Raw genomic sequence first — 26,609 nt, 5'->3', positions numbered from 1 at the left:
GGCCATGCCTCTTGTGGAATGAGCTCTGATGCCTAAGGGGCAGTAAAAGAACGGTTTTGAGCGAGAGGTGCTTCAGGTCGGAGACTGAAGTGGCTCAAACGGGGCACCCTTCAGTGCTTCCAGGACCGTGGAGAGGTCCCAGACTGGCACAGAGGGGTGACGCTGAGGGTTTAGCCTCTTTGCCCCTTTAAGGAAGCGGAAGACCAGGTCGTTTCTCCCTAGTGATTGTCCGGCCACGGGAGCGTGAAATGCTGCTACATATGCTTTAAGCGTGGAGGGGGTGCGACCCGCGTCCAGAAGCTCTTGTAAAAGGGCGAGTACACTCGGTATCTCGCACGAGTGTGGGTTCAGGTTTCTAGCGGCGCACCAGCTAGAGAACACTCTCCATTTCTGAATTTTATTAAATGTCAGTCACCACAAAATACGAACAGGCACTATTTTAGGCAGCAATCAGAAGATGCGCGCCGCCATTGTTGACATTCTTTTGTGCGCTGTGCGTTCATGTGCACTAGCGTGCGCGTTATTGTTTTATTGCATTTTGTCATATAATATTTATTGGAAATTATGTATAAATATGTAGTATCGTTTAGTTGATGTGAGTGCCAATAAAACACATTAAAACTGAAAAATTCCCAGTTACAAAAAACCAATGTCTTTATTTACACTAAATACACATACGGTTTGATGCAAATATTATTACACATCAGCACAAATTATACTCCATCCCAATGAATTGAACTTAAACAGAACCTTTTCATTTGTTTCAGATTTCAATAACATGACAATCACATGATGTCAAACACAGATGATCACTAACCTGAGAACTAAATCACAATGAGTTCAAGAAGTATCAAAATATCATCATCTGAGGACATGAATACAATTATTTGATCTCTTTAAAATGTCAAAAACGGTGACATGTAAACACAGGTGAGATGACAAAAACACACACAAAGCTTAAATTATCATATACAATCACATGAACATTATAACAGGATTAAACGCATGTACCATAAGCACAATAACAAATACAAAACAAGTGGATTTCCACAGATGTGCATAATTCTTCCCAGATCATCTTTTCTGCTCCCTTTATTCCTCTATGAGAATCACCTGGAATCATATTATATTTCTGATTTGAATTAAGACCTCAGACTTTTATTCGATTATAAACTTGTTTCTGCCACAGAGTAAAAAAACAAAAAGGTAACCGTGACACAACCATTCTGACTTTTTTCTCGCAATTCTGAGAAAAAAGTTGGAATTGTGAACTCAACTTTACAAAAGATTAATTAGAAAAACTCGTAATTACAAAAGTCAGAATTTTGAGAAATAAACTCAAATCTGCGACAAATAAAGTCAGAATTGCAAGAAAATCTCGTAATTACAAAAAAATCTGAATTATGAACTAAACTTTACAAAAAAATTTAGAGTTTAGATATAAACTCGTAACTACGAAAAAAGTCAGAATTGTGAGAAAAACTTGTAATTACGAAAAGTTAGAATTGTGAGAAATGATGTCTAAATTGTGAGAAAATCTTGTAATTACCAAAAAATCTGAATTGTGAACTAAACTTTACAAAAATTAAGTCAGAGTTTAGATATAAACTCGTAACTACAAAAAAAGTCAGAATTGCGAGAAAAACTTGTAATTATGAAAAGTTAGAATTGTAAGATAAAAACTCACAATTTCCTTTTTTATTTTGTTATTCCGTGTTGGAAACAAGCTTGGTAAGTCGCTCGCGGTTTGATTGACAGGTTCCAGCTATAATCGTTATAATGGAGGAAACCTCTAAACACTGGCGGCGCTCAGGGGAACGAACTTCTGGGCCTGACCGGCTCCGATCTCAGCCACGTACAGATCAGAACTCTTCAGGTCCAGGTCCACCAGGTGTGGCTTCACATCTTCAGCCAGCTCAATGGTGCTGATCACCTGACACTGACCGATGATGCCGATGGGCGGAGCCTCCAGCAGAGTGATCTGATTGGTGTTTAACTGGGCCACCACTATGTACTTCTGGTCAGGAGTGAATCTGCGGGTCATAAACACAGAACATCTCCAGTACGCATTCAGAAGTCCAGATCAGGGCTCGTCAGTCCTTTAAATCCACAGAAACCCAAATACCGTCGTCCTACAATTCATAAGGCAACTACTATTATCATCAATAAAGACCGGATTTAAATTGTATATTGCACTGTTGTTTAGAAAATATTTTAAGTTATTACACAATATTGTACTGTGCTGTTAAATGCATTGTTTATGTAAATTAAATTTCTATTGTTTATTTATTTTTATGTAGTTTTATTATTTTTAAAAGATTTTATTAACTTATTTTAATCTATTTAAACATTTTTAACATTTATTTAAAAAAAAGTTCACTTATTTATTTCAATCTAATTTTGTAATTTAATTTAAAATGTATTTATTTAAAATAAATAAGTAAACAAAAGTTTAAAATAACAATTAAGCAATAAAATGTTTAAATATTTAAATTAGATTAAATAAATAATAAACAATACATATTTTCAAAATTTTATTGTTTACTTTTTATTTTAAACAGTTTTTATTTTCAACATTTTTGTTGTTTACCATTTTATTTTAATCTATTTCCTTAAAACCTTTTTATTGTTTTTGATTATTTTAATATTTAAACATTTTGTTGTTTACTATTATTATAAATTCTTTTATATTTATTTATTTAATTTTTTTTATTGTTTACAATTTTATTTTCATGTCATTTTTAAAATAATTATTTATTTAAACACATTTTTCATTATATACTTCTTTATTTTAATGTAACTTTCATATTTATTATTTATTTCAAACACATTTGTATAATTTAATTACTGATCTAATCTATATTAATCAATTTTTTTTTTGTAATTTTTATTTTAATTAACTTTAAATGCATTTATTAAAGTATTAGTTTAATGTTTTTATTTATTTATTTTACTCTGTCGTCTGAGCCCCGGTCTGCAGTACCTGACGGAGTAAGCATTTTTATTTTAAATAACTGTAAATGTATTTATGTAAGTATTAGCTGCAATGTTTGTATTAATGGTGTGATGTAAGTCACCTGACGGAGTAGGGCGCGTCGTCTTTAAAGCAGCTTCCCCACGACCCGAGCCAGTCGCCCGTCACGGAGTTAAACACCTGGATGCGCTTGTTCCCTCGGTCTGCGACCCACACCTGAACACACACACACACACACACACACACACACACACACACACACACACACACACACACACACACACACTGACCCTTAGATCTGAAGACTGAAGGAGAGACCGGAAATCTTTTGATTGCAGAAGGTTTGCATTAAGAGCAGGATCATGAACTAAAGCTCCCGATGAAACAAGAACACAAACCCTCTGATAGCGGTCGACCGCCACACTGTGAGGGATGTAGAACTGAGCCAGTCCTGGACCTCTCTCTGCGTGCATCCAGAGAACCTGCAGATCTGACACACACACACACACACACACACACACACACACACACACACATCTATATTACTAACAGGGGACTATCGCTCTAAACTGGCCAAGAGGGGACTAGTGTTTCTGGACATTTTGAAGAAACAAAAATGACATATAAAATTTTATTTTTAGGTCCTTTTTCATAATATAACTTTATTTAAAAAAAAACATGCCAAGAGGGGATCTGCAACTCTGACTGATGTCTAACTATCCAACAGGGGACTCCTATAGCCTGCAATGTAACTGTGTGTGTGTGAACAATGAAGTGAACGTCCCTGAAGGAGTGAACGGAGGACGTAGTCAGCGTCGACTGAATGGGGATCACGCTTAGGGAGCCTATCTTCTTCGTACTACTATTTAATCAAGCCAATTCAACATTGCCTTGCGTGATTACATGCTCCGCCCCGCCGAAGCGTAAATACAGAAGTGGACGCACACACCAGTTGCTTTTTCGCTGAGGAGCCGAGCGGCCCCCAGAGTCAGCGGTGGTCCAGCAGTAGTGGCCCTCCTTCAGGGAACGGTGGGTTGCATACGCAACCAGGACGTTCCCTTTCAGTCGAGAACGTCAGACGTAGTCGGCGGCGACTGAATGGGGATCTATTTGAAAACGCCACTAGTGCTGCCACCTTCCAGTGCCTAGACGGAAGCTTCCTGATCCCCTGTCAATTTAAGATCACCGTAAGGATCGCAACATATGGACCCAGCCTAGCACAAGTTCCACCAGAGCATACGAGTGGTATACTCTGCTGCGTCCGTCGCCGGAGGGTGTGGAGGAACTCAACAGGGTTCGGTTTAAGAGGGAACTCTACTGGAGCAAGAATTGCGCACATATCCGGTTCATAGAAGGGGAATGGCACAGCAAGCCAAAACTTCGAACTGAGCAAGAAAGCCAGGGCTGGGTCTGCCTCCTCCAGGGCAGCGCTTGCAGGCTCTCCACCTGGTCCCACCTTTAGGGAGAGGTAGGAACCTTGGGCACATATCCAGGCCAGGGTCTCAGCTCGTGAGAGTTAGCCGGCCTGAATTACAAGCACAACTTGTTGACCGAAAGCGAGCAAGTCCCTACCCTCTAGTAGAGACCATCCGAGCATGAGAACTGTTTCTTTAAAAACTGAATTTGTAACTCACTGCCTGCAATGGCTCAGGGGCGGTCTCTGCAGAGCAGTAGCACCAGAGATCAGGCCCAAGAGGATAATGAGGGGCGCAAGGCAGATTCCCTTGCTACCTCAGGAACCCGATGATCAGGACGTGCTTCCCATGCTACTGCATCATGATGTGAGTCAAAGAAAAAATAGAGGCAACATCATTTTGAAGGGTGGAGGACACAGCACTCACTCCAACCCATCTTGCAGGAAAGAGAGCACTGAAATGACCAAACGCTTTCAGGATCTCCTCATGGAGAGAATACTCACTCAAGGAATAGGTTCCACTTCTATTTTTGTGTGGCATCGTGAGAGGGTATGTTATAGAGGCAAAGTATGTGCCATCTAGGTGGTTGCAGCATGGGGACTACAAACCAAGATGGCCACCTGGTCCCGGACTACAGTTACCAGGTTTCTCAACTGTGGGGAAACAGCTGTTGCGAGTGAAGGAGAAAAGCTGTTAATGAGCTGAGAAAAGAGAGACTGCCTGTTTTGTTTGATAGTGCACACAAAGAGAAGCTGGAAGAGTTTTTTGGTTAAAATCTTTTTGGAGTTTAAGTTGATTATTAAAAAGAAACCAGTGACTTGATCTCTGCCTGGACTCGATTTGTGAAGCAACCCACACTTTGGTGATACCCTACCTCTCACGATGCCATATTGGCGTAAGCAACACTTCCTCTTAGGGGGTTCTCTCGCAGAAGTGATGGTGACTACCACATAGTTCTGCGGTAGCCACCTGAACCTCTGAATCCATCCACCGGCCTGGAATCTCTCCAGGGGTCTGAACGTGGGTGCCATCATGCCCCGTCCCTGAAAATGTATTCAGGAGAAAGTCAGGAAGGGCTGTCAAGGGGAACTATGTCTGGTTGGGCCAATAAGGGGCAACTATCAAGACCTGCTCCACTCCTGACCTAGCACAGTAGGTGCAAGCGACATGCGCGCACAAGACAGGAGCACTGCTCAACCCTAGGTGTGAAGAAATCACTGTAGCATCAGGAGCATCTCTGCCCAACACCTGAGTGTTATGAAAATCACTGAACTTGAGTGGGCGCCAATCGACAATGAGTCGCATAGCCGCTTTTTTAGAAGACTCACTGGGGATTGCATTTCTGCGGGGCCCCGGGGCCAGCTGAGAGCCAGTGTCTGTCCAAGGATTGTCCCCTCGGACAGAAATAACACAACTGGCAGAGGAAAGAATCTGGAGAGGCAAACAGATGTAACTGTGTGGCCCCGAAGTGATCCCTGCTCAGCTGGAATGCCTGGGGATGGAGTCGCCACTCTCCCTGGCCATAGCTGTCGTGAGGCTCGTCGGCAGCACGATTGAGTTGTGACATGTGAGGGAAGATTAGCGCAACAGACGCGATGCTGTCTTTTCAGACCAGTACCAGCTCGCTGAGCAGCGGTGGCAGAAAAAAAGCGAGGTGAACTGCAACACCTCAAGGCAATGAATGCCAAAGCAGTCGGAGGTCGCCCAGGCCTCCGTTAAAGCATGGCCTTTGTACATGGCCCCTCAGTCGGTGTTAGTGGACCTCGTTCTAGGAGCGGTTGGCCCGGAGAAACAAAAGGTCTGATCATGGGCTGAGGGTTTGGCGGCAGGGCGAGGTGATCTGTTGTCACAGAGGGCGTGCCGCTCTGCCACGGTCACCTCGGGACTGCTGAAGAGGTCTTCATATGGAGAAAGCCATGCGGCTGCGTCTGCCATATGTCCCCAGGAGCCTCTGAAAATTCTTTCAGTGGGACACTTTCTCACTTCTGTATAGCTCCGACCGGACACACTCTCTTCTTGAAGAGGCACGTTGGACCGAGTCCATCCCCATACCGGAAAAGAGATACTCAGCCCGTGGGAGATTACTTTCTTCCTGTTGACCTGAAGACCCAACTGGCTATGGAGCACTCGAAGGGTAGGACTCTACTGTACTGATACTTAAAACCCTTGAAGGCAAAACGCAGGATAGCCTGTGGTGCAGTAGGCTAGAGATCTGAAGTACATGTCATTCAGGTTAAACGCTGCAGACCAAGCTTGGGGGCGGGGCATTCTGAAAAAATGCCTCTCTGTGTAGCAAGTTGGACAGAGGCTTTCGAGAAAGGGACCGTTTCAAGTGACACAGGGCCAAGATGGTCACAACGAGTTTATAAAAACTGGCCTTCATATCGGCTGGTGGGAGCGGCTATATCACGTCCTTCGCCAGTAGGACTGTGACATGCGCGCACAAGACAGGAGCATATCTGCTCAACACTAGGTGTGATGAATTTCACTGAACTTGAGCGGGCGCAGAGCGAAAATGAATCGCATAGCCGAGTCTGATGGTCACAGTCCGATCTGGACCTGTTTGTTGGGAATCTTTTTCTGCTTCTACGAACCAGGTGTGAAATTAACTGCTGTCAAGCTGTAAGTTGGTTAATTTGGCAGGGTAAATTCTAGCATTTTCTCTAGTTTATTTGAGTAAACAGTACTCTATTAATTCAGTAATTTGAATTCACATCTAGGTACTCTCGAGTTTAGCTACTCTTTTACCTTTATATCTCCCTCACATATAACCAGGATGACAGCTCCAACATTGGTGTTGATGTTGATCAATACCAGTGTAATGAGATGGATACTTTAGTTTCAGTTTCTCTCCAGTATGCACCACAGTGGTTTCATCAAACATGCGACCCGGCTATCTGTGTCTGTGTCAGTGCCGCTGCTTTAAAGAGGACATTTGCCTCAACGACATCTAGTAAAAGGCATTGTTTCCACTGTAAAGCAGCATTATAAAGGCTAAAATAATAACTGATATTCTTCTCCTGAGTATGATACGTGTTGGCCCATGATTATTCCTCCCGATCTGTGATTGCTCACACAAAGTTCAGATGAATTGAATTGAATTGAAATTTGAATTGAGATAAAATCCAGCCCCCTCCCTCACATATGACCAGGATGACAACTCCAGCAGCCAATCAGAGCTCTGGAAAATGGTTATGCGTAGGTCTTATATAAGCACAATGTTTTTGTGTTGTTCTTTCATTCACTGGACTTATTCTGAGGCTGCACGTGTACAGGAAAAGACAAGTTGATTTTCAGCCTAATGCACCCTTGATCGCATCTATTCTGTCGCAAAAAAATATATTAGTTCTGGGTCATATGAGGGTATAGATGTGATTTAATTTTCCTGGTGCGAATAAAGCCTAAGTCGCCCGGCGCATATGAATCCCGAAGCCCCTCCAAAAAAGCTCTCTGGCTCAGACCATATGTCTATCAGTGAGCATTATGTGAGCATCAGTTGGCTTCTTCCTCCGTCAATGTTTCACCCTTTCCCTCCTCTTCCTCCCTCCTTTTCAATGTGTCTCCATTCTCTCTCTTTCTTCATGGCTTAAAAGGGTCTATAGCGGGCCATCTGAGCAGTAGAAAAGACCTTTGTTAATGTTTCCAGGAAGCCTGTGATGCCTCAGCCATACCCAATGTGCCACGAGCCCATAGTGGAGCTGCATAAGAGCGGGCGATCTGCTGTCGGGCCCAACGTGAGCAGACTTGTGAGCAGCGGTCTCGAAGGGTGTAGAGTCAGCTCAGTCGGGACTGAGAAAAGGCCCTCTGGTTTATGGGTTAACACTCTAATAGAAACACACTGATTTGTTATTATGGCTGTAAGTGTTTTCATTATAATATGTATACTGGCTTTAAACCTTTGAAATATATATATATATATATATATATACAGTATAAGCCTTCAGGACTTCATTAGCGCTGTATAGTTTAAAGGGGACATATCGTGCTAAATCCACTTTTTCAGCCCTTACATGCATTTTGTTGTATATTTTGGAGTGTTTAGAAGTACAGAAAAGTTGAAATTAGTCTCTTCAGGTGCTTCGCTGATATCTTTGTATTCTGTTTTGGTCATATATTGCAACCTGTTCCGATTTATCTATTCTCTATTACGTTTTTTTGAACAATAACGTCACAGTATTTGCAGCGGAACTGCCAAATAAGGACATCGACTCGCGGCCCAACACTTCGAGCAATCTGCCATTTTTATTTCTCGCTGCGATTTTGTAGTCCAAGCTCAAGGATGCAGAAGTTACGAGAGGGTAAGTCAAAATGTTCGGTTGTTGGATGTAGTAACCCACACGCTTCATTACACCGTCTCCCAGCATCAGAACCTCTTCGAAGTGCCTGGTTGAGTTTTATTTTTCACGGAAATGTACCCACATCTGTGGGTAGTCATTTCTGTGTGCGCAAAGCACTTCAAGGATAACTATTTCAGCAACCTCCGCCAGTATAAAGAAGGATTTACCGATAAACTTTGTCTGATTGAGGCGTCAATTCCTTCTATCTTTGGAGACGACGAACAGAGCACTTCGGTAAGCTGTAAATAACGTTAAAAAAAGTAAAGTTCTTTACTTTCTTAAAACACACGGTGGTCATGGTTTAGCAGTACCTTTTTTTTTTTTTAAGTACACGTCTGTAGCAGTATTACTGTTGTTGAGTGTCATGACTAGGGATGGGAATTGAAAACCGGTTCCATTCGAGAACCGGTTCTAAGTTTTATGAACAATCGATATTGTATGCCCTCGACGTTAACAATTCCTCTTATCAATGCTCCTGCTCCGAGTCCCAGCCATAGACCGTGAACTCACAACTTTCGTCATGACGTCAAAGTGATTTGAGCAGAGGAGGTAATCATGGAGAGGAAGAGGCGATCTAAAGCTTATTGGCTTTATTTTACGAAATGAGACAAATTATGCCGTTTGCAATAACAGGGTTTTTCCTGCATTGAACTTGTTTTACCGCCCACCAAAGTGATTTTTTGTCCCGCCAAAGTCTTATTTGATCGGTGAGTAATGTAGATGAACTGCCGCGCTTGTGACAGGGCGCATGTTTAACTGAAAGAACGAGCAGAGAGAGAGAGACCCAGTCACGCGCGCACTCTCTCTTCGGAGCCAGGCGAAAGTGTAAACAAGACTTCACCGTCTCCAAACTAGGCGCTGTCTTGCTCTCTCTCCCTTATATTTTGTGTTGTGAGTGTTAAATAGTCATTTGTAAAACAGGCAGTATTGTAGAAGGCTGGATGGACAAGTCTTCCGTTGTTGACATTTTGTTAATAACGTGTGAATAAAACGTTTCTGTGCCGCTAGATAATCGTATCTCTGCTATCAAACTACAAAAATGGTCGAACAGGGTGGAGTTGAACCGAGTGTCACCGCTGCGACCTGGAGAGGGGGCGGAGTATGAAGTGTCTCATTTGCAGTTAAAGAGACCGCACCAAAACGAGTTGCTCTCAGACGCACATCAGAAAAGGGGTAGAAAAGGGGCCTGTGGAGCTATAATAATGAGGAATTCAGACCCAAGCATTGCAGTTCCGCTTTATATAGACCACAAATGTATGATTTACATGTAAAAAGGAACGATTTAAAAGCATGATATGTCTCCTTTAAGTTTTCCATAAATGAATGTTTGACCCAAATGGGTATTTTTGCATCTCTGTTAACGTTGAGATTTTGACAGCTGCTTCTCCCAACATGCTTTTGGGTGATGTAAACCATAGAGAGTAAAATGAATGGACACAGCGACCCCGTAGACTTTGACGGAGACCAGTGAAGTCTATTAGCAGAACTTTCCCGGTGATGGCTGAGCGTACTGCGCAGACTCAAACTGAGCTTGAAGACGTAGATGTGACGTGAGCAACCTGTCTAAAAGTTGGAAGTCTTCTGGTAGCGGTGCCAAGAGAAATCCAAATGTCATATGAATTCACCGAAGTATTTCCAATCCATCAAAACGTTGCTGAAATATTTTGTTCCGATGTTTTCATGGACTCTCTAAGGGCTTCTCCCATGACTGTATGCCTCCACGCCCCCGATTGCCTGCAAGCTTCTCCTGACTATACGGTAATTTCTCTACTGTGCGACAGAAAGTTGCGTGGTCATGACACAATCGTTAGCCTATCTTTACAAAAACATCTGCTACGGAGCCATAACGTGAGATACAAGGTAATGGAGCTTTTTATGTCCACTGTTTATTTTTCCATCTTTAAAATATATCTAAATTACGTCATATGCTCTCATTGACAAATGCGGAACAGTTAGTTCATGCGTTCATGAGCTCAAGGCTAGATTACTGTAATGCTCTACTGGGTGGTTGCCCTGCACGCTTAATAAACAAACTACAGCTGGTCCAAAACACAGCAGCTCGAGTTCTTACCAGAACCAGGAAGTATGACCATATTAGCCCGGGTCTGTCAACACTCCACTGGCTCCCTATTAAACATAGTATAAATGTTAAAATATTGCTGATTACTTACAAAGCACTAAATGGTTTAGCTCCGCAGTGCTTGAGCGAGCTCTTAACGCATTATAGTCCGTCACGTCTATTGCGATCTCAAAACTCCGGCCACTTGATAATACCTAGAATATCAAACTCGACTGCTGGCGGCAGATCTTCTCCTATTTAGCACCAAAACTCTGGAACAGTCTTCCTACCATTGTCCGGGAAGCAGACACACTCTGTCAGTTCAAAGCCAGATTAAAGACACATCTCTTTGACCTAGCATTCACATAATACATTATAGACTTCTATAATTCAGTGTTAGGCTGCATAGATTAGGTCAGCCGGAACCGGGAACACTTCCCATAAATCCTGATGTACTCATTACATCATAAGAAGAATGGCGTCTACGCTAATATTAGTCTCTCTGTTTATACCGAGGTTTACCGCAGTCCGCCTGATCCAGATCTGATGAAAGACCAGCGCCTGGACAGACACACACACACACACACACACACACACACACACACACACACACACACACACACACACACACACGCACACACACGCACACACACACACTCCGGATCTGATGAAGGACCTGCGCCAGGACACGACGACACCGCAGTCCTGAAGTGTTTACTAGTCTCTCCCCTGTGAAGGCCTCCTTCCCTTCACCTCTATCCAGATTTTTAAGGCCTAACAAGTAGTTTGTTGAGGGTTGATTTGTGAAGGACTACAAGCCTGCGCACATATATATTCAAATGCACATTCACATTTACAATTATGCATTTGGCGGATGCTTTTGTCCAGAGTGACTTACATTGCGTGTCAGGGTGCACATCTGCATTCTTATCGGTTCTTGCTTTCCCTTAGCCTAGAAATCTAGACGCACCCTAGCGGCAGCAAAATGTATTTTGCAGCCAGGTGGGTCTAGACACTCTCAATAGACCTTCTAGCTGCAAAAACCCAAATTGGGTCAGGCCAATCACAACGCGTATAGAGTAGGCGGGGCGGGCTTAACATAATGACGACAGAGTTGCGACGGCTGCCACTTGAAAACAAAGAATGGCGGCTGCAGCTGGCGAACAGCGGTCTTTTGAATCGGCTTTGGCCGCGACTCTGGAGGACTTGGAGTTAAGTTTTTCTTTAAGAAAAGAGCAAAGAACGGCACTTAAGTCATTTTTAAAAAAGGAAGATGTGTTTGGAGTTTTGCCGACTGGATACGGAAAAAGTTTAATATACCAATTAGCTCCGCTGGTGGGAAAACTTTCCCATCAATTATTTTCCGTCGCTCTGACTACGTCACCTTCTTCGTTGCTCTGATTGGTTGAAGCGCAGATCCTATTGCGTGCAGAGGGATTTTGAGAGACAACCATTTATCCCGCCCCTCGGAGTAAGCCGCGTCTATGGAGAGTTTCCAGACTTAACATCTTGATGTAAGTCTGGCTCGCCAGGCTAGCTTTCCCTGGGAATCGAGCCGTGACCTTTGCGTTGCGGGCGCCGGGGTTCTACTGTTTGAGCCACAGGGAAGCTTACCTATCGACCGAACACGCATGTACGCACCAAAATACGCATGTGCGCCATCTGCGTTTTCGCAGGTTTGCGTTTTTGAGGTTTGCGCAGAGAAAACGGATAATTGTTTGCACCTTCAAGTCTATTTCAGGGAGTGTGTTCTCGAGACACCGGGCACTGTTTGTGTGGATGGGCGGCCGGAGGGCGTTATTGCCGGTTATTGTTTGTGCACACACTGTTCCGTATGTTTGGATATTTACTTGTTGCAATAAAACCTTTGCTATTTTTGTATCTTCGCCTACCTTTGTCTTCTTCAACCCGCTGATGTTACATCGTGTTGGCGGCCCCTGAGTTAATGACTAATGATCTTCGCAACTTCACAGTTACGCTAATTTCTATTATCACTGTAAAGCTGCTTTGAAACAATCCATACTGTTAAAAGCGCTGTATAAATGAAGGTGACCTGACCTGCTGTATAGTATATAAGCAACACTTTAAGTTAAAATACACAGACACGTGGAACAATAACACACATGATCCTTTATTGTTAAAGAGAACATCACAAAAGCAAACGTTAAGAACAAACTTTACAGTGAAGTAGGAGACATCTCGTGTTCAGCACTTCCACTTTTATAATGAACAACATTTACTTATTCAAAGATTCAGAAGTCTTCAACGAGGAAGAAAGAGCAGATGTAATTTTAAGGATTTTTAAAATGGAAACAGAACTAAAATATTTCAGATGTTAGATGTTCAAAGCAGCAGATTATGTCATGTCTTAAACATGTAACATGATTAGGAGAGCATCATGACATCACTCTACAGCAAAACACAGAACACAGATCAAATATACATGTAGATTATAAAATGAGAGTAAATACGTTAAAATATTACAATGGAAGTTTTATCAACACTTTTTTTTACTTAAATTTACTATATGTTAAATTAAAAGATTATAATTATTTTTTTCAAAGATTATTTTTGGCCACTTTTAGGCCTTTATTGACATGACAGCTGAAGACATGAAAGGGGAGAGGGGGGGGATGACATGCAGAAAAGGGTCAAAGGTCGGGGTCAAATTCAGGCCCAGTGCATCCAAGAGATCACCTCGAGTATATATCAATATATACATCTGAGCTATCCGGCGCCCTTATCAACACCAGATATCTAAACTAGCCTGCAGCTGACGGCACAGTGAATGAACCACGGTCATTGATTCGAGAGTTGAGATTGTTCTTGATATTTGAAAAATAACTCTTTAAACTTTTGATCGGTTCATACTTTGAGTAAAGAATATCCATAAAAGTCGTCAGAGCTTTTGGATCATTACACGGGCTAGGACGAGGAAAATCAACATTCCTTTTACAGCTTTCAATTTCATTATTTTCCATATGACATTTTGGTAAGCTGTGACAACAATCAAGGAAGACATCTATATATATAAACATTTTTGACTTGATCTTGTAGGTCTTGTATTCCTTCAGCAAATGATCCAGGTACTGTAAATACACATCGATTGCAGCTTCGATTTCATTAACATAGACTGATGCAGGTTTACCAGCCTGAATATCCAGTCGAGCGCCATGGATCAGCATCTGGACGTGGAAGGCGGCTCCGTTGACCCAGATCTTGAACCCACGGCTGCTCATCTGTCCGTCATGCAGCAGGGAGTTTCTGAGGCTGGTGAGATGTTTGCTCAGCTGATGTTCCAGTCTCCTTATTTCCTCCCGTAATTGTTGGTCATTCTTCATGTACACTCGATGGCGTTTTAGATACTCTGACATTGTGTCTCGGACACTCGAAGCTTTCTCTTCCCCAAACACACGTCGAATCAGGCTGCATGTTTTATCACTTGTCTGAGTGCTGCTCTTGATGGCGATCTCTATGAGCAAGGAAATCACCAAAGCTCCAAGTCCAACCGCATTCGGGACTGCAGTCAGTGCGCCAAAGGCAGATCCAAAACTGCTGACGTAACCCGGCACCGTGTTGAGCATCTCATTAGAGTAAGCCTGCAGCACAGCGTTAGAGTCGGAGCCAGAATATTTCAGCAGAGACTCATCTATGCCTACATCTGGTAAGAGGCATGACTGATCTGAAATCTTTTCATAAACCCAAAGAGCAGACCTCTCATAGTCCTCTTGTGAGTATGAGCCACCCATGATTATTCCTCTCGATCTGTGATCGCTCACACAAAGTTCAGATGTCCCCCGACCAGCAGACTGAACACTAGAATCATATTGTATGGAGATAAAATCCAGCCCCCTCCCTCACATATGACCCGGATGACAACTCCAGCAGCCAATCAGAGCTCTGGAAAATGGTTAGGCGTATTTGTTGACTTGTCTTTAAAGTCTAATGTGTTCAAGGTCCAGAAAAACAAATTGTGCCGCATGAATCTACATTTATAGTTTGCAATTCAAATTCAACCCTAATGCAGTGATTAGAGAGTGTTTCTTCATGTGCATTATAATAATTTTAATAATAATAATAAACATTGACTTGTATAGCACTTTTCATACATGGAATGCAATGCAAAGGAGAAGGGTCTGGCTGCAGACCTGCACTTGCACTCTCAGACCTGCACGCTCAGACACCAGCGCTTCCTCTGCAAGTGACGTCACTTGCAATCGACGCATAGTGTGGTTTGTGTCGGATTGAGAACAGCTCCCAATGTCATTCAGAAATCGTTTCTGTAAGTATATACATGTAAATAAACATATGTCGTCGCTGTCGGGCAGAAACCTTGTATGTCCAAATTTTGTCAATTTCATATTTTTTCACATATCGATGCTATTGGTCAGTCCCCACATGGTTCTGTTATTTTTACAAATTATTAACCAATCTAAAGTGTTGAAAATAGCTAGAGAGCAAATCTCTTAACTCCATTGGACACTTCAACTGTCTGAGAATCCTCGTAACTCCTCTTCTTCTTCACAGGCATTTTGTCTCCTCAGGATTGAAAGTTGCAACGATTAAGAAATCCTCGTCGAGCAACACGTAAAGCAAGCCTTAACTCTGATTTTATCTGTGTTAAACTATGATGTCAGTTATTGATGTATTTTAAATGTCTACTTATTACTAGGCTTATTATTACTAGGCTTATTATACGTGTGCATTGAAGTTTTAAAATGTATCTAATATAGTACTTGAATTGAATTAAATGTTTTGGATACCAGCATTAAATATTGTTTTTATTATTATTTTACTGACTCGAAGTTGGCACTGTGCATGTAAAATACCCAAAGTAGCAGGTTTTATTTATGGGAGAAAAAAGGGCTGTCTAAGTTACTGGCGCCAAGTAAGTGTCACAGTGTCTGGTTTGTGTTTCCCTGGGTGTCCACTAGAGGTCCTCTTCCCCACGGTGTCATTCACATTAGGAACTGCATTCCCCACAATCCTTGTCTGCACTCATCACTGTTCATTGCACCCAGCTGTTCCCCATCATGATTGTTAGTTTCTGTGTGTATATAATCCCTGCCTGTTTAGTGTTTGCTACGGAGTCATTGTTATTCGTCACACCACTTCTGAATACTGCTTTCTTGCCTGTTTTGTATTGCTCTTGTTTATTGGATTGCTACTTTGGTTTTGACCCCTGCCTGGACTGTTTTATGATTACGGATTACCCTATTAAACTGCTTTTGGATCTAACCCCTGTTTCCCGTGTGTGGATCGTGACGGAAGGACTCCGTCATATATAGATCCAGCGGTAAGGGTTTTCATGGCTCTTCCCCAGCCATCGAGAGGGGGAATTCGAAAGCCGAAGAGGTTCCACCGCGGATGAACATTTTTCAATGTTTAGCGCTATGTGCCCGTCAAACGGAGGAGATCATGGCGGCCAAATCCCCCGAGCCTCCTTCCGTCAGGCATGAACAATCGTTTGAGGGAACCCGCCTGGTCAAGTTTTCTGGGACCCGTGGAGGCCGCAGGGGAGGAGGTACTAGAGGCGACTTCCAGCACCACTCTCCGCCTCGGTCTCTCGTCGACCCTGGGCCGGTGATGCTCGACCCAGAGCTCCCTTCACCTTTGTTCCTGTCCCGCCTGGAGCCTACTCCTCGCCATCAGAAACGGCGGAGGAGGAGGAAGACCTCCAGCCTCCCCAAAGACCCGGAGGCCGTGCCCGAGCAGGCCGCTGTCATCCCGGAGGCCGTGCCCATGCAGCCCGCTGTCATCCTGGAGTCCGTCCCCGTGCAGCTCGCTGTAGTCCCGGAGTCCGTCCCCGTGCAGCCCGCTGTCGTCCCGGAGTCCGTCCCCGTGCAGCCCGCTGCCCGCTGTCGTCCCGGAGTCCGTCCCCGTGCAGCTCGCTGTAGTCCCGGAGGCCGTCCAGTCCCGGAGGCCGTCCCCGTGCAGCTCGCTGTAGTCCCGGAGTCCGTCCCCGTGCAGCTCGCTGTAGTCCCGGAGTCCATCCCCGTGCAGCCCTCTGTCGTCCCGGAGTCCGTCCCCGTGCAGCTCGCTGTAGTCCCGGAGTCCATCCCCGTGCAGCCCTCTGTCGTCCCGGAGTCCGTCCCCGTGCAGCCCGCTGTCGTCCCGGAGGCCGTCCCCGTGCAGCTCGCTGTAGTCCCGGAGTCCGTCCCCGTGCAGCTCGCTGTAGTCCCGGAGTCCATCCCCGTGCAGCCCTCTGTCGTCCCGGAGTCCGTCCCCGTGCAGCCCGCTGTCGTCCCGGAGGCCGTCCCCGTGCAGCTCGCTGTAGTCCCGGAGTCCGTCCCCGTGCAGCTCGCTGTAGTCCCGGAGTCCATCCCCGTGCAGCCCTCTGTCGTCCCGGAGGCCGTCCCCGTGCAGCTCGCTGTAGTCCCAGAGGTTGTGCCCGTGCAGCCCGCTGTCATCCCGGAGATCGTTCCCGTGCAGCCCGTGGTCATCCCGGAGGTCGTCCCCATGCAGCCCACTGTCATCCCTGAGATCGTGTCGGAGCTGCCCATCATCAGTCCTGCCACGGCCAAGAGGGCTGTCTTCCTCTTTTTTGCAGTGGCAGTACTACATGCATGGAGGAGACACAGCACGTCTGCCGATCCAGAGACTGTTCAGGTCACGTCTGCCGATCCAGAGACTGTTCAGGTCCCGTCTGTCGAGCCAGAGACTGTTCAGGTCCCGTCTGTCGAGCCAGAGACTGTTCAGGTCCCGTCTGTCGAGCCAGAGACTGTTCAGGTCCCGTCTGCCGATCCAGAGACTGTTCAGGTCACGTCTGCCGATCCAGAGACTGTTCAGGTCACGTCTGCCGATCCAGAGACTGTTCAGGTCACGTCTGCCGATCCAGAGACTGTTCAGGTCACGTCTGCCGATCCAGAGACTGTTCAGGTCCCGTCTGCCGAGCCAGAGACTGTTCAGGTCCCGTCTGTCGAGGCAGAGACTGTTCAGGTCCCGTCTGTCGATCCAGAGACTGTTCAGGTCCCGTCTGCCGAGCCAGAGACTGTTCAGGTCCCGTCTGTCGAGCCAGAGACTGTTCAGGTCCCGTCTGTCGATCCAGAGACTGTTCAGGTCACGTCTGTCGAGCCAGAGACTGTTCAGGTCCCGTCTGTCGAGCCAGAGACTGTTCAGGTCCCGTCTGTCGAGCCAGAGACTGTTCAGGTCCCGTCTGCCGAGCCAGAGACTGTTCAGGTCCCGTCTGCCGATCCAGAGACTGTTCAGGTCACGTCTGTCGAGCCAGAGACTGTTCAGGTCCCGTCTGTCGAGCCAGAGACTGTTCAGGTCCCGTCTGTCTAGCCAGAGACTGTTCAGGTCCCGTCTGTCGATCCAGAGACTGTTCAGGTCCCGTCTGTCGATCCAGAGACTGTTCAGGTCACGTCTGCCGATCCAGAGACTGTTCAGGTCACGTCTGCCGATCCAGAGACTGTTCAGGTCACGTCTGCCGATCCAGAGACTGTTCAGGTCCCGTCTGTCGAGCCAGAGACTGTTCAGGTCCCGTCTGTCGAGCCAGAGACTGTTCAGGTCCCGTCTGTCGATCCAGAGACTGTTCAGGTCACGTCTGTCGAGCCAGAGACTGTTCAGGTCCCGTCTGTCGAGCCAGAGACTGTTCAGGTCCCGTCTGTCGAGCCAGAGACTGTTCAGGTCCCGTCTGTCGAGCCAGAGACTGTTCAGGTCCCGTCTGCCGATCCAGAGACTGTTCAGGTCCCGTCTGCCGATCCAGAGACTGTTCAGGTCCCGTCTGCCGATCCAGAGACTGTTCAGGTCCCGTCTGCCGAGCCAGAGACTGTTCAGGTCCCGTCTGCCGAGCCAGAGACTGTTCAGGTCCCGTCTGCCGAGCCAGAGACTGTTCAGGTCCCGTCTGCCGAGCCAGAGACTGTTCAGGTCCCGTCTGCCGATCCAGAGACTGTTCAGGTCCCGTCTGCCGATCCAGAGACTGTTCAGGTCCCGTCTGCCGATCCAGAGACTGTTCAGGTCCCGTCTGCCGATCCAGAGACTGTTCAGGTCCCGTCTGTCGAGCCAGAGACTGTTCAGGTCCCGTCTGCCGAGCCAGAGACTGTTCAGGTCCCGTCTGCCGAGCCAGAGACTGTTCAGGTCCCGTCTGCCGATCCAGAGACTGTTCAGGTCCCGTCTGCCGATCCAGAGACTGTTCAGGTCCCGTCTGCCGATCCAGAGACTGTTCAGGTCCCGTCTGTCGAGCCAGAGACTGTTCAGGTCCCGTCTGCCGATCCAGAGACTGTTCAGGTCCCGTCTGCCGATCCAGAGACTGTTCAGGTCCCGTCTGTCGAGCCAGAGACTGTTCAGGTCCCGTCTGCCGATCCAGAGACTGTTCAGGTCCCGTCTGCCGAGCCAGAGACTGTTCAGGTCCCGTCTGTCGAGCCAGAGACTGTTCAGGTCCCGTCTGCCGATCCAGAGACTGTTCAGGTCCCGTCTGCCGATCCAGAGACTGTTCAGGTCCCGTCTGTCGAGCCAGAGACTGTTCAGGTCTCGTCTGTCGAGCCAGAGACTGTTCAGGTCCCGTCTGCCGATCCAGAGACTGTTCAGGTCCCGTCTGCCGATCCAGAGACTGTTCAGGTCCCGTCTGTCGAGCCAGAGACTGTTCAGGTCCCGTCTGTCGAGCCAGAGACTGTTCAGGTCCCGTCTGCCGATCCAGAGACTGTTCTGCCGATCCAGAGACTGTTCAGGTCCCGTCTGCCGAGCCAGAGACTGTTCAGGTCCCGTCTGCCGATCCAGAGACTGTTCAGGTCCCGTCTGCCGATCCAGAGACTGTTCAGGTCCCGTCTGCCGATCCAGAGACTGTTCAGGTCCCGTCTGCCGATCCAGAGACTGTTCAGGTCCCGTCTGCCGATCCAGAGACTGTTCAGGTCCCGTCTGCCGATCCAGAGACTGTTCAGGTCCCGTCTGCCGAGCCAGAGACTGTTCAGGTCCCGTCTGCCGAGCCAGAGACTGTTCAGGTCCCGTCTGCAGATCCAGAGACTGTTCAGGTCCCGTCTGCCGAGCCAGAGACTGTTCAGGTCCCGTCTGCCGAGCCAGAGACTGTTCAGGTCCCGTCTGCCGATCCAGAGACTGTTCAGGTCCCGTCTGTCGAGCCAGAGACTGTTCAGGTCCCGTCTGTCAGTGTCAGTGTCTCCGGACAAGATGGCCGCCGCTGAGTCTGTGTCTCTGGACAAGATGGCCACCACCGAGCCGTTGTTTCCAGACAAGATGGCCGCCGTCGAGCCTGTGTCTCCTGACAAGATGGCCACCGCCGAGCCGGTGTCTGTTCCTGAGCTGGTGTCTGTTCCTGAGCCGGTGTCTGTTCCTGTTCCTGAGTCTGTGTCTATTCCTGAACCGGTGTCTGTGTCTGTCTGTTCCTGAGTCTGTGTCTATTCCTGAACCGGTGTCTGTGTCTGTCTGTTCCTGAGCGGGTGCCTGTTCCTGTTACGTGGCCGCCCGAGCGGTCGTCTCCACCATGGCCACCTGAAGGGTCGTCTCCGCCCTGACCGCCCGATGGACTATCTGCTCCGCCCTGGCTGCCTGATGAACTGTCTGCTCCGCCCTGGCCGCCCGATGGGTCGTCTGCTTCGCCCTGGCCACCCGATGGACTATCTGCTTCGCCCTGGTCGCCGGCTGAGCCGTCACCCCCTATTCCTGTTCCCCTTCATGGACCTGGCCCCCCATCCCTCCCCCTGATCCTCCACCATTCCACCTCCCTCCTGGACTCTTGTTTGTTTCTTGTGGGTCTTGGAGCATCTGGTAGCCGCTCCGTAGAGGGGGGGGGGGGTTATGTCACAGTGTCTGGTTTGTGTTTCCCTGGGTGTCACACGCACACACACACACACACTCACACATAAACATGCGCGCACACACACACACACGCACACACACATAGACATGCACACACACACACACATGCACGCACACACAGACACACACACAAATACAGACATGCACACACACGCAAACACACGTGCACAAATCAATCAATGCATCTCATTTACTAATCATGCATATGCATAATTCCCATAAACACACTATTAACTTTCACACTGATTATGTGTTCATTGGCGCGAGGGCGGAGCAACCTGTCACTCACATGAGATCAGCCAATAGCAAACCACAACCAAAGCACCCACATTTGTTCTTCTTCCAGAAGCGTTTCACTCGGATATACGACACAATGTAATACTAAAAATGAAAGCCCTTATATGGATATGTGTGGGCGTGTTTAATGCAAATGACTATCCTGAGGAATGCAGTCGCTCATTTACAATACTCAAACTAGGGGTGTAACAGAATATTGTGTCACAATATATCACAATACAAAAAGGCATCAATATGTATTGTTTATAGTTCAGAGTTTCAGTGTCAGTACTTCATTAAACTACTATATATAATGTTGAATATAATGTATAATAATGCACTGGGGAATATTTGTGTGTCTTGATAATGCCAGATGTTTGATGTTCCCACTAAAAGTGTCCGACATTACTGTAGATATCTAGTCAGTGACAGAGATCAAGCATATTAGTCTACAATAATTCAGTATTTTCAGCTTCAGAATCATGAATATTGTTATTCTGGCGTCTCTATTGTCCTGTGCTTTGGGTTTCGTATAGTATCAAATGTCTTGGATTATTGCAATAATATGGTAAGGTGAGTTCAGTATGGTGATATGTATCGAATCATGATATGAGGGGATCGTTACACCGCTAATACACACTCATCAACATTACAGCCACGTGTGTGTGTGTGTGTGTGTGTGTGTGTGTGTGTGTGTGTGTGTGTGTGTGTGTGATCCAGCGAGATGTTCATGAGTCTCACCTGGAGAGAGTTTGATCAGCCGGTTGTTCAGGCCGCCGTCTCCGTCCACGATGTAGATTTCTCCAGAGCTGTGGATGAAGATTTCTGCCGGCTGGTCGAACTGAAGCGGACTGAGAGAAGATCCGGCTTTCCCGGGGGATCCCAGAACCCGCAGGAGCTTCCCGGTGGGAGAATACTGCTTCACTGTGTGTCCGAACGGCCCTGAACACCAGAGAGTCAGTCAGCGTTACTCACACACTCACACAGCGCTTTCCACAGAGCTTCAGAGCAGCGTTACAGAGAGAACTGGAGAATAATGCAGCAGAGTTTCCAGAAGAAAACAGCGTCACAGTCTCTACGAATTATTAATCATTTATAAGAGCTCAACGCCACTTCACACACACGAGTCGTGAATTATAAACACACACTCACTGGGAGAATGTGTGTGTGCATCTGTCAGTGACTCTGATCTGCGTATGAACATTAGAGACGAGCAGTTTAAGTTTAGGAAAACCACTTTAATATTCATTATGAGTCATAATCATAAATACAGTGATGTTCACAATAACAGTTTACATCAATAAATAAACTCTGTTTTACATCTGATAGACACTTTTAGATTAAATATGCCATTCTCATTAATGGAGTTAAACACTTAAATTACATCAAATTGTTGCAGAGAAGTTACAAAAAGAATATTGTAATAAATAGTAATATTAGTAGTGTATGCGCTGCTGTTGAACACTTCTCCTGAGGCGTGATGTGTGTTAATGTTCGCTCAGCGCATGATAACAGCAGAACTCGTGATCTGAGGAAATATGATCAATAAGGCCTTTCTGTTTCCATTAAAAATATAAAGCAATTAAAAACACTATTTGGCCAGTGGAAAACACTGAGAAAAACTTTCTCTGAAATGTATTTTATATTAGAATATTTGATGTATTTATTGAAAAACAAATTAAACGATATTCAAAAATCATCCATTTAGCCTAAAACGTTTTCATATGCGTCTCTCACTCTGCTTGCAAGTGTATCTGTGTTACTATGGTTACCAATGTAGCGGATTAATTTCGAACTGTAATCAAACTGACTGGAACTACCTGTGCATTAAACGGTTTTACTGCACACCTTCCAGCCAATCAGAATCGAGTATTTAAACAGCCCATGGTATAATAAATGATTATCAATGTAATGTGACGCACATCTGTATCTCATATTCTCCTAATGTCTTGTACTGTTAATCATGGGATCACGTGGATGAATATGCATATGCAAATGATATGCAGATGAGGATATGCATAGTAAAACGAGGCGTTGTAAGCTCATATAGGGTTATTTCAGTTCACAATATTCCTCTGACTGGGTTTATAAAGGGAATCTGGCGTTCTGGCGTACGCACGGGTTTATAACTCTGAATATTGCTGGCATATGCCAAAACCCACCGTTCCCCACATCCGTGATCCACAGGGTCGGATCGGCCGAGGCGTTGGCCAGGAACATCCCATGAGGCATCTCCAGAGAGCTGGTGTTCCAGGCCTGCAGGAACTCTCCATCCGTGCTGAAGACCAGGACCTTCGGGATGTTCTCGCCTCTCTGCCCGGAGAAACACACACACATCAGGATCAAGACTCGCGACCGATGGAGTTTGTATCTCACAAGAATGACTTTTTTCTTATAATGTCAAGTTATAAACTCATAATTGCAAGTGTGCATCTTCCAAATGTGACTTGCTGTCTAACCATTGGGCGTTAACACATAACACCATAACACATTCACAATGGAGAATACGCTTAACACACACACAGCAATGAAAGGGTTAAATTATTTTACCACACATGCACACACACTGTGTTGCAGATACAGATACGGTAATAAAATACTTAGTGCTTTATAACACCATCTTTAGGTTTCACATTAATCATAATGAGCACAACTGTCAAAACTGACACTTCAATAGAAATGTGTAGAACTGACATGTGACTGTAAATTGTATGATAGTGATATTATAATGTCTATAACTGAACTATACATCTGCATTAGAGAGTAGATGCCACATGTGCTAGTATGAGCAGCAGAGGACACTCACTGGCTTTAGTTTTACACCAGTAATCTCCACTAAAGCAAGGCACATTTTCCATGTTAACTCCATTAAATGTGCTTACACACACACACACACACACTCTCTTATGTTTCAGACATAGACATAGACTGGAATAAACGATAGATAAGAAAATGCTTCATCCGGAGGCCTGTTGCACAAACTCAGAGTTTCAGAGCCGGGTTAGAGTCCAGCCTGGGTTAGACCAGGTTCAGCGGTCTCACAAAGCTCTGTAGAAACGGTGTCTGGCAACTCAGGCTTGATCTAGAGTTTGTGATTACCTCTGAAGACGCTCACTTCTCTTCAGTTCAAGGCAGGAATAAACACTGCTGCTGCAGAACACGTTTGAGAAGCAGATGAACAGGAAATATCTATATCAGTGCATGATGTCAATCAAAGAAATAGACCAAATACTTATTATTTAGCTCAAATTAATATGAATGCATATATTACATTTATATTGATTTAGCAGCAAAAATAATATTACTTGTCAATTAATATAATTATATGAATATATTATATGAATTTTATATTAATGTAATAAATAATTAGCAGCAAAAGAAGAGAAATTTTGTCTCTAAGGTTCTTCACTATAAACTGCTGTATTTGGAGCGAGAGATGCAGGGGGCGTGGCTTACAGATACATGTCAGATTGCTCACAGCTGATTGGTCCAGTTTGGGTCAGCAATCTCTAACCCAGAATAAAGCTGCACCGTTAGCCGTGTAGCGTAAGTTACCATGGCGATGAACACCGCTAAGTTTGCTGAAACTGATCTCAGATCTGGGGAGCACTGAAACCCGCTTTGAGCAACAGGCCACAGGTCTCCCCTTAATTTACATAATTTTTTAGATCTCATTATCATCATAATGTGATATAATTGCAAAATGATATTTCACTACAAATGAAGTGGTAAAATTTGACAAAATATGATTGTTAATGTAATAATAATAATTTTTTAATGTCTAAATGTGAATCCAGAAGCAAAACCTGTGAAAAGAACTATATTAGTGAGCAGAAAGAGAGATGGTCCTCTGCTGCCACCCGCTGGTTATAACGGCAATTTCAGTGAATTTATCATAGGAATATAACATATTTCACCTTTTTAACTGTTATAAAGGCACCTATTGCCAGATCTCCGTTAAAGTTTGTGTTCTTGTTTAGAGTCATAAGTCAAATGTACTTTTCTGAGCATGCCTTGAGGAGTTACAGGCTTTCAGGTGCACTTGGTCAAGCCCACATACTGAAGTGACCTTATTATAGACACCCACATGCAAAAGGTCAACTTTCTTTGAAAATTATTGACCAATAGAGTCTCAGCACTTCGCACTCGAACCCCTAAATATAAAAAAAACTTAAACTTATTTTATTTCAGCTAGCTGCCAAGGCAACATTTCCCATTTTCAAAATAGAACCAGAATAAAAGTTAATTAAAATATATAGAATTAATTAAAATGTACAAAATTAATGGGAAAAAAAATAGATAAAAAACAAAAATTTCTAAAAATGACAGAAACAAAATATTATTACTAAAACTGAAATTGCATGTGAAATAACAATGGAAAATATAAACATGAAATCTAAAATAATGATACTAAAATAACTGAATCTTATCTCATAGTGAGTGTGTGTCGAGCTCAGGTCGGAAGTGTGTGTGCTCCTCACCTGCGCCACATAGACACGCCCCCTCAGGTGATTGACAGCCACTGCGAACACCTGACCGGTGAACAGCTCGGGGTTTCTGGGCCACGAAATGTCCAGTTTATAAAGCGCGCGCCCGGAAACCCGGAAGTCCGCGTGAGATCGCGACGCGATCTGGAAACACAGCATACATTCATTTCCTAACAGCAATAATAATAATAATAATAATAATAATAATAATAAAACATTAATTTACTAATAACTAGGGTTGTAACGATAATCTCATGTCACGATTCGATACATATCACATATACTGAACTGTTGCGATTCTCCAAGTGATTTGATACTGTAGATTAAAATGCTAAATTTGATCTTTTATTGTGTGTGTAAATTAATAGGATGGACTTGTTGCTGAAACCCAAAGCACAGGACAATAGAGACGCCAGAGTAACAATATTCATGATTCTGAAGCTGAAAATACTAAAATAAATAAATTATTGTAGATGAATATGCTTGATCTCTGTAACTGACTAGATATATCAGTAATGTCGGGCACTTTTACTGGTGACATAAAAACATCTGCCATTATCAGGACACACTAATATTCCCCCAGTGCATATCATATTCAACAATATAGTAGTTTAATGAAGTATTGACACTGAAACTCTGTGAACTTGATTTTTTTCTTCACATAATTTTTATTTTGGGTGAATTATAATCACTATCCACGACCATCCTTTTTGTATCGCGATATATTGTTACCCTCCTAATAACGCACACACACCATGGTATTATTACCCAGAGTATATGGCATTCTTACAGCATTCATCAGTTTATTTGTTTGTTCGGCTCACAGACAAGTACCGTAGTACTGTACCATAGTAATACACTATTTTTAGATATATATTATGTTAATCTTATGGTATTCATTAGTTTGTTTGTTCTACTTACAAAAACATGTAGAAGCTACCATAGTACTACTCTAAATATATCATAGTAACACCATACATGGATATGTACTATGGTATACTTTGAAATAACACGTAGCATCGCTTCATATTTAATCTCCGGTGACCCTGAACACTCACGTGAGAGCTGATGGCGCCACACATGAACATGATGAAGAGGAGTAATGCCATGGCAACAGCAATTAAACAGCAGTAATTACGCCTTCTCATAGAGATTAATATAATAATCGATCATCTCCAGTCCAGCGGCGCAGCACTTCCTGTTTTGATCACATGACGACTCCTCTAACCTCATTGGTTCACACCATAGACTGTAAAAAAATAGGTTCACACTGACAGCGGTGCGGTGACG

General features: G+C 44.8%; 1 protein-coding gene across 2 annotated transcripts; it reads right to left on the bottom strand.

Annotated features, from left to right (window-relative positions):
• Positions 1 to 625: 625 nt before the first annotated feature.
• Positions 626 to 26,550, bottom strand: LOC308684099 (NHL repeat-containing protein 3-like). Of its 2 annotated transcripts, XR_014029324.1 has the most exons (8): positions 26,378 to 26,550; positions 25,314 to 25,463; positions 22,995 to 23,145; positions 21,574 to 21,774; positions 3,373 to 3,464; positions 3,078 to 3,190; positions 1,688 to 2,033; positions 632 to 1,113 (listed from the first exon to the last, which is right to left on the bottom strand). XR_014029324.1 is itself a non-coding variant. In XM_081355147.1 (7 exons), the coding sequence occupies exons 1-7, from the start codon at positions 26,465 to 26,467 to the stop codon at positions 1,793 to 1,795; spliced, it is 1,038 nt and encodes a 345-aa protein (XP_081211273.1). In that variant the 5' UTR covers positions 26,468 to 26,550; the 3' UTR covers positions 626 to 1,792. The 2 variants fall into 2 exon arrangements, 1 of the variants encoding a protein (XP_081211273.1); XM_081355147.1 differs by having other exon boundaries at positions 626 to 2,033.
• Between the last annotated feature and the right edge of the window lie 59 nt (positions 26,551 to 26,609).

Source organism: Scardinius erythrophthalmus (genome assembly GCF_964197995.2).
Source record: "Scardinius erythrophthalmus genome assembly, chromosome: 23".
NCBI lineage: Eukaryota > Metazoa > Chordata > Actinopteri > Cypriniformes > Leuciscidae > Scardinius > Scardinius erythrophthalmus.
This window is presented reverse-complemented; position numbering and strand designations above follow the sequence as displayed.

What these genes read in the sequence shown, in the direction of transcription:
- LOC308684099 (XM_081355147.1), bottom strand. Translation starts at nt 26,467, where the DNA reads ATGAGAAGGCGTAATTACTGCTGTTTAATTGCTGTTGCCATGGCATTA. An exon ending in GATCACGGATGTGGGGAACG is followed by an intron (nt 21,775 to 22,994) that starts GTGGGTTTTGGC and finishes TCTGGTGTTCAG; the next exon opens with GGCCGTTCGGACACACAGTG. An exon ending in GCTGATCAAACTCTCTCCAG is followed by an intron (nt 3,465 to 21,573) that starts GTGAGACTCATG and finishes TGTGTGTGTCAG; the next exon opens with ATCTGCAGGTTCTCTGGATG.